Raw genomic sequence first — 8738 nt, forward strand, 5'->3', positions numbered from 1 at the left:
ATGACGATATATTTAAATTTTGTTTTCTTTTGTTTGAAAAGATAAACCAGATTTCTTGTCGAGGGAATAGACTGATGAGTGACTAGTAGAATATATCATTAGAAAGCATATGACACTTAGAGACAGGTGTGCCTGTGTTTGCATGTAGAGATAGACATACTGGAGTTGACATTTGTTTACTGGGTACAGGACTGTGAGTGTGTAAGTTTCTCTTCAACCTCTATTTTCTCATTTTTTACACTCAAAAAGTATTCTACTTAAGCATATAAAGTAAAGTAAAGGGCTCTTTTCTAAACACTAAGTTTTTATATAATGTATACAATGCTAATGAAAATACAGAAAATACTTTATATCAAGACTACATTATCCTTAAAGTTATCGTAAGTAAATACAATATTTGCTTAGATCTCTTCTAGAATAACTTTAAGAGTTTAAGATTAGGAAAGTTTTCTTTTTTCTTTTTTTCTTTTTTGGTTTTTCGAGACAGGGTTTCTCTATATAGCCCTGGCTGTCCTGGAACTCACTCTGTAGACCAGGCTGGCCTCGAACTCAGAAATCCACCTGCCTCTGCCTCCCAAGTGCTGGGACTAAAGGCATGCGCCACCACCGCCCGGCCAAGGAAAGTTTTCTAAGCAAGTTAAAATAGATACTTTAAAGTGTGTGCATTGATAGGTTGTAATGTGATACATTATACCTAAGACAAATAAATACTCAGGTTTTTTTGGTTTGTTTTAAACCTTTCACAGTTCCAATAAGCTTGGGTACCTCGTTTCTCCACCACAGCAAATTAGAAGAGGAGAAAGAAGCTGTTACAGGTAAACATGCTAAAACTCCTGGCAAATAACCCCATAGCACCAGGAAATGTACACAGAAATAGCATAGGAATGGTGAGGAAGGAGACGGCATTTGCTCTCCTTCTGTCTTTTAGTAAGTCTTTAGTAGTTGTCCTTAAGAAATTTGGAAATGGGGAGTTACAGTTCAGTGGTTAGTTTCTTGCCTATCCTATGTAAGGCCCTAGGTTCAATCCCTACCAGACACAATAAAGTCACATTTGAACATATGTTTACAAAGCTGTTGATTGAGAAGTATAGAGCACACCTGTAATCCCAATGTTTGGGAGACAGAGGCAAGAAGATTGTGAGTTGGAAGCCAGTCTGCATGACATAACAAGACCTGTCTGGGGATGGAGGGGAGGGAACATAGAAAACATAAATTACATTTTGGTATGTATGCTCACATGTATATGAGAATACATGCTTACAGAGGCCCAAGAAGGATGTCAGGTAACCTGCTCTACCATTCCTTACTCTTGAGAAAAGATAGCTCACTAAAACTGGAGCTAGACTGGTGGACAGCAAGCCCCAGTAATCTGCCTGTCTCTGCCCCCCACAACACTGGGGTTAAACATAGGCATGGGTGGCCCCGCCTGGCTTTTTATATGGATGCTGGGGGTTTGGGCTCTGCTCCTTCCACTTGTACAAGCACCCTTACCTACTCACTGAGCCATCCATCTCCTTAGCCCCTCAGACTCTGTTCTTTGTATTCCTTCCACTGATTACTTGGTCTGTATTGGTGCATGGCAGGATACAGGTTATGAAAGTTAGCCAGCTCAGTTTCCATATGGAAAAAACATTGTTTCTTTGTCTCAGTCTTTCCCTGCTTTCTCTTTTTCCAAAAGAAGAGACCAGAAGATCTGTCTTAAAGCCTAGGTTTTATATGGTGATAGTCATTTAAATCAGGATGCAGAAACTTCCAAACTTGATGAAGACTATGACTGATCTTTTAGTGGGCCACTCAGAATTGCTAATCTCATGACAGATTTCATTAAACAAAGGGGATGTGTACTAAATCATGGATATGGTTTTGAGCAGACAAGTCTGAACACCTCCTGCTGCCTTACAGACCATTTGCCCATTACATACCATTAGTTTAGCAAAAGCACTCAGATTCTTTGAGAGAATTCAGACATTTTAGCACTGTTATTTCTGTTTAACCTTTTCGGGGGGGAAAATGTTCATAATGTCTTCAGTTTTGATTACAAATACTGGAATTAGTATGAATCTGTTTTGTTTGGTTTCATCCACTTCCTCCAAAAGTTATAGTGGTTTTTTGTTAATGTAAACTTTGAGTCTAGAAAAGCATCTGTGAGAGAACTAGGATACAGCCATGTTAACCTGTCAATTCCTTCAAAATATGTTTCCTATTGGTTGATAAAGGCCTTAAAAATTAGAATCTTGGAGCTGGAGAGGTAGTTCAGTGGTTAAGAGCACTGGCTACTCTTGCAGAGGGTACAGGATTTTGAAATACAGTTGTTGAGAGGTTTTTGTTTTTAACCAAGTTCTTGGTTATTGACCCAAGCTGGTCTCAAACTCAAAACTGTGATTGTCCAGCCTACTGAGTAGACTGTAGACCTGCATTACCATACCTGTCCTGTAGGGCTAATGTGTACAAATACACCTTAATTGCATTTGTACTGAAGTAGGTGATTCTATTCCAGTTTTTGCACTTTGGAAAATAATTGTAAACAGAAAAAGAAAACCTCATTTGTCTCAGATGAATTTAATGTAAAGGTATAATACGTTGGAATTTATCTCTCCAGAAGTATAAACCGTGGGCGACACCACAGCGAACGATCACAGAGGACTCAAGGCCCATCACTACCAGCAACTCCAGTCTTTGTGCCTGTTCCACCACCTCCTTTGTATCCGCCTCCTCCCCATACACTTCCTCTTCCTCCAGGTGTACCTCCCCCACAGTTTTCTCCTCAGTTTCCTCCTGGCCAGCCTCCACCAGCAGGATATAGTGTCCCTCCTCCAGGGTTTCCACCAGCTCCTGCCAATATATCAACACCTTGGGTATCGTCAGGAGTGCAGACTGCCCATTCAAATACCATCCCTACAACACAAGCACCTCCTTTGTCCAGGGAAGAGTTCTATAGAGAGCAACGACGACTGAAGGAAGAGTGAGTATTTTAGTTTAGAATTATCATACACTTTTTTCATTTTCTGATATAACATTAAATAGGTATTTTGGAAACATTTTCCAGTGTTTCCAGTTAGTAAAGAAAATTCACCTAAAATTTAAACCAAAGCCATACAAGCAACTTCCTCAGGGATACCTAGTTATTCATAGTTTTAAAGTAGAAAACTAATGGCAATTTCATTCATTTCATTCATGATCTAATTACATTTGTCTTGTTAGTTTTCTTAAATGGTTTTTGTTAACTTTCACTCTTTAACTTTATTTTACTAGGGAAAAGAAAAAGTCCAAGCTAGATGAGTTTACAAATGATTTTGCTAAGGAATTGATGGAATACAAAAAGATTCAAAAGGAGCGTAGGCGCTCATTTTCCAGGTTAGTGTTTTGCAAGCCTTCACAACAGAATTACAAATGGGACTTTGAATATCCAGGGATTACCTATGGATATAAATAACATTGCACTTATGAGATTTTTCTGATTCGGTCTAGTTTTATAGAATGGAGGAGATATAGCTTATTCCCCAATATGTCCATTAAAATAATCTCAGTGTAAATTCTATTGTGTAGAACTGGCATTTATGGGGACTAAGTTGTCCTTGTCCCTTGAAGTTATTCATAATATGAAATCAATGGGAAGTGTCTATGGAAGGAAAGACATAGGGGGCTAGCCAGAGAGTGTTCTGAGGGCCTTTGCTGTAAGGCTACAGCTTCTTGCTGTAACATTAACCTGTACGATTTTAAAAAGTAGTGGTAGAATACGCCTTGCTGTATTATTAGAAAAGAAAAACAAATTATGGAAGTTCCCTGGAAGTTTGTTTAAAGACTTTGTTTTTTTAAGACTTAACACTTAAAATGTGGTTCCTTTTAAAGCTAGACTATTGGCTAGTGTAAGATAAAAAATAGATTCCTACCTAAATAATCAGATAGGAAGTGAAATTTAAATTTAATTGGCATTTGTTTGATGTTAATAGCTCATAAAACTCACGGTACATTAATGCACTCCACTCTGATGTCAGGCCTTGGCTTTTGTTTTGTACTAAGTGACTTGTGTACTTTATTCCATTCCAGTAGAGGTCACTGCACCTCTTTAATCATCTAAGGCGAAACTTGATGCAAAGAAAGAAAAAACCGTGAGAAAAGAATACTAGACTGTCTGTTTTTACTTTGTGTATATTTCTCAACCATCAACTGTGCTTTTGTTTTTAGGTCTAAATCTCCCTATAGTGGGTCATCGTATTCAAGAAGTTCATACACTTATTCAAAGTCAAGGTCTGGCTCAACACGTTCACGCTCTTACTCTCGGTCCTTCAGCCGCTCACACTCTCGCTCCTATTCACGATCACCCCCATACCCCAGGAGAGGCAGAGGCAAGAGCCGCAATTACCGTTCACGGTCCAGATCTCATGGATACCACCGATCTAGGTCAAGGTCACCTCCCTATAGACGATACCACTCACGGTCGAGATCTCCTCAAGCATTTAGGGGACAGTCTCCCACTAAACGCAGTGTACCTCAAGGAGAAACAGAGCGTGAGTATTTTAATAGATACAGAGAAGTTCCACCCCCTTATGACATCAAAGCCTATTATGGGCGGAGTGTCGACTTTAGAGACCCATTTGAGAAAGAACGCTACCGGGAATGGGAGAGGAAATACCGAGAGTGGTATGAGAAGTACTACAAGGGGTACGCAGTGGGAGCGCAGCCTAGACCCTCGGCCAACAGAGAAGACTTTTCTCCAGAGAGACTCTTACCTCTTAATATCAGAAATTCTCCCTTCACAAGAGGACGCAGAGAAGACTATGCTGCTGGACAAAGTCATAGAAATAGAAATCTAGGTGGCAACTATCCAGAAAAGCTTTCAACAAGAGACAGTCACAATCCAAAAGATAATCCAAAGTCGAAAGAGAAGGAGAGTGAGAATGTTCCAGGAGACGGCAAAGGAAACAAACATAAGAAGCACAGGAAACGAAGAAAAGGGGAAGAGAGCGAGAGCTTCCTGAACCCAGAGTTGCTAGAGACTTCTAGGAAATCCAGGGACTCCTCAGGGATCGATGAGACTAAGACAGATACACTGTTTGTTCTTCCAAGCAGAGATGATGCTACACCTGTTAGGGATGAGCCAATGGATGCAGAATCTATCACTTTCAAGTCAGTATCTGAAAAAGACAAGAGAGAAAAGGATAAGCCAAAAGTAAAAAGTGACAAGACCAAACGGAAAAGTGACGGGTCTGCTACAGCCAAGAAAGACAATGTTTTAAAACCTTCTAAAGGACCCCAAGAAAAGGTAGATGGAGACCGTGAAAAATCTCCGCGGTCTGAACCTCCACTCAAAAAAGCCAAAGAGGAGGCTACAAAGATCGACTCTGTAAAACCTTCCTCTTCTTCTCAGAAAGATGAGAAGGTTACTGGAACCCCTAGGAAAGCCCACTCTAAATCTGCAAAAGAACACCAGGACGCCAAGCCAGTCAAGGAGGAAAAGGTCAAAAAGGACTGTTCCAAAGACATCAAGTCAGAAAAGCCAGCCAGTAAGGACGAGAAGGCCAAGAAGCCTGAGAAAAACAAACTACTTGATAGCAAGGGAGAGAAACGAAAGAGAAAAACTGAAGAAAAGAGTGTAGATAAAGATTTTGAGTCTTCAGTGAAAATCTCTAAAGTAGAAGGAACAGAAATAGTGAAACCATCACCAAAGCGGAAAATGGAAGGTGATGTTGAAAAGCTGGAAAGGACCCCAGAAAAAGACAAGATTGCATCATCAACTACCCCAGCCAAAAAAATCAAACTCAACAGAGAAACTGGAAAAAAAATTGGAAATGCAGAAAACACATCTACTACAAAAGAACCCTCTGAAAAATTGGAGTCAACATCTAGCAAAATCAAACAGGAAAAAGTCAAAGGAAAGGCCAAACGGAAAGTAGCTGGGACTGAAGGCTCCAGCTCCACGCTTGTGGATTACACCAGGTATGGAGGCTGAGGTTGGGGGTTGGGAGGTGGGGCGAAAGCAACGAGTGTTCTTTCTGGGAAATGATGTCCTTTGGTCTTATACATGTATGTTACTTATGTTCTTAAGAGTCTGCATCATGGGATTAGACAGATGAGCCTGTTTGCAGCATTGTTTCAGGTCGGGGAGAGGTGAACCACATTGGTTTTTTATAGTTTGATCATGTGTGTCTTTCTTAGGGCAGAATAATTTTAACTTTTTTAAAGCTAAAAAAAAAATCCTATTTTAAGCTAGCTTTTTAAAATTTACTTACCAATGTTTTATTAGTAATAAACTTTTTATTAATTAAAAGTATATTCATTTGTTTTAGTACAAGCTCAACTGGAGGCAGTCCTGTGAGAAAATCTGAAGAAAAGACAGATACAAAACGAACAGTCATTAAAACTATGGAGGAATATAATAATGATAATACAGCTCCTGCTGAAGATGTTATAATTATGATTCAAGTTCCTCAGTCCAAATGGGATAAAGATGACTTTGAATCTGAAGAAGAAGATGTTAAAGCCACACAGCCTATACAGAGTGTAGGGAAACCATCTAGTATTATAAAAAATGTTACCCCTAAGCCATCAGCTACAGTTAAGTACACTGAGAAAGAAAGTGAGCAGTCCGAGAAAGTTCAGAAGCTTACCAAGGAGGTGAGCCATGAGCTGATGCAGCACGAGCTCAGGGGCTCAAAGGGCTCTGCGTCCAGTGAGAAGGGGAGAGCCAAGGACCGGGATCACCCAGGGTTGGAGAAGGACAACCCTGACAAGAGGAAGAGCAGTGCCCAGCCAGACAAAGAGAGCACTGTGGACCGCCTGAGTGAACAAGGACATTTTAAGAATCTCTCTCAGTCTTCCAAAGAGACCAGGACTTCAGAGAAGCATGAGTCTGTTCGTAGTTCCTCAAATAAAGACTTCACTCCTGGTAGAGACAAGAAAATGGACTATGACAGCAGAGATTATTCCACTTCCAAACGAAGAGATGAGAGAAGTGAATTAGCAAGAAGAAAAGACTCTCCTCCTCGGAGTAAAGATTCTTTATCTGGACAGAAAAGTAAGCTGAGGGAGGAGAGAGATTTAACTAAAAAGGGGACAGAGTTGAAAAAAAGTAATTCTAGTCCCCCAAGAGACAAAAAGCCTCATGATCATAAAGCCTCCTACGAAACTAAACGCCCATGTGAAGAGACAAAGTCTGTAGATAAAAACTCTGGGAAGGAGCGGGAGAAGCATGTTGCTGAAGCTCGAAACGGGAAAGAGTCCAGTGTCAGCAAATTGCCATATGTACCTAATGCCCCAGACCCTCCCATTGAAAAGGACCTGGTTGCTGGGCAGATCGAGAAGAACACCATCAAGCCAAAACCTCAGTCGAGTCATTCCTCTAGGCTTTCTTCTGACCTGACTAGGGAGACCGATGAGGCTGCCTTTGAACCAGACTATAACGAGAGCGACAGTGAGAGTAATGTGTCTGTGAAGGAAGACGCTGTTGCCAGTATCTCCAAGGACTTGAAAGAGAAAACAACAGAGAAAGCAAAAGAGAGCTTGAATGTAACAACAACCAGCCAGCCAGCTGCAGACAGGAGCCAGAGCCAAAGTAGCCCCAGTGTTAGTCCAAGTAGAAGTCATAGCCCTTCTGGTAGCCAGACCCGAAGCCACAGCAGCAGTGCTAGCTCAGCAGGAAGCCAAGACAGCAAAAAGAAGAAAAAGAAGAAAGACAAAAAAAAGCACAAGAAGCATAAAAAGCACAAGAAGCATAAGAAGCACGCAGTCGCGGATGGCGATGTGGAGAAGAGCCAGAAACATAAACACAAGAAGAAGAAGGCAAAAAAGAACAAAGACAAGGAGAAGGAGAAAGATGACCAAAAAGTGAAATCTGTCACTGTGTGAAGGACGGATGTTTTAATTGACTTAATTACTAAGTCATCTGTATTAAATTCTGTTATAATGTAAAGAGATTCCAGCCTTGTAAATAATGAATGGAAGACCCTGTGCTGCACTTAAAAGTATTTGCTGCTTGATTATTTCATTTTTACATCAGAGCTTTATAACGAACTTTTGTACAGAATTGTGAGTTGTGACCATGGAACATGAGAGGTTTTGCTAGGGCCTATTATTTTTAACCACCATTAATTAGTTGGGGTGGAGTTTACTGTACTGTGAAATTTTCACATTTGAATTTTTTTAATTGCCTGGCAAATGCTGATATCAGTTCAAAAATATCAGCAGAATGATTTGCTGAACTCATTACAGCCCCGTTATGTCACTTTTTGATTACAATAAAAGTTTTCAGTAAACTTTTCACTTGTTGAGAATGTATATTATTTAAAGACAGTAGTGGCTCATTTCTTCTCTTTCCAAGATCCTTTGAGCCTGTAAGTCAAGCTGAATAGACAAAATTATAAACATTGAAAATGTACTTCAGAGAGGGCTGGTGGAAGATCTTTGTTTCTAGTAATTAGAAGTTAGGTTTCTTAAAAAGGAGGGCAGGGTGCTCAACTCCCAGTGATGAGGAATTGGACTTTCCTAGCTTTTCCTAGTTTTCTTGGAATTCTGTTAGGTCAATATTAAATTCCTTGATGAAACAGAATTCACTTAAATGGTGTGGTTGTGTCTATCCTCTGCCCCACTAACAAAACCAAGTAGTAGTGTGATCCTCAAGGGGTCTTCCTTCACTACTGTGCCTGTCTGGAACTCAGTGAAGGCACTCAAGGCCTTGGGGACAGGTTAAGTGGTTTTAGAGAACCTGGCATGAATAGGGCCTGTCATAGACCATGGTTAAA

General features: G+C 40.4%; 1 protein-coding gene across 2 annotated transcripts in view; it reads left to right on the plus strand.

Annotated features, from left to right (window-relative positions):
• Rbbp6 (RB binding protein 6, ubiquitin ligase) overlaps nt 1-8259 on the plus strand; it is a 31895-nt gene extending 23636 nt beyond the window's left edge. Inside the window, exons 14-18 of one of the 2 annotated variants that reach the window (XM_028764310.1) lie at nt 747-815; nt 2600-2962; nt 3253-3354; nt 4186-5937; nt 6288-8259. In XM_028764310.1, coding sequence (XP_028620143.1) covers nt 747-815; nt 2600-2962; nt 3253-3354; nt 4186-5937; nt 6288-7845 — 3844 coding nt within the window. In that variant the 3' untranslated portion in view covers nt 7846-8259. The remainder of the gene's footprint in view (nt 1-746; nt 816-2599; nt 2963-3252; nt 3355-4185; nt 5938-6287) is intronic. The other variant, XM_028764311.1, reaches the window with a different exon arrangement.
• The last annotated feature ends 479 nt before the right edge of the window (nt 8260-8738 follow it).

The sequence above is a fragment of the Grammomys surdaster genome, unplaced genomic scaffold (assembly GCF_004785775.1).
Source record: "Grammomys surdaster isolate TR1022 unplaced genomic scaffold, NIH_TR_1.0 142, whole genome shotgun sequence".
Classification (NCBI taxonomy): domain Eukaryota; kingdom Metazoa; phylum Chordata; class Mammalia; order Rodentia; family Muridae; genus Grammomys; species Grammomys surdaster.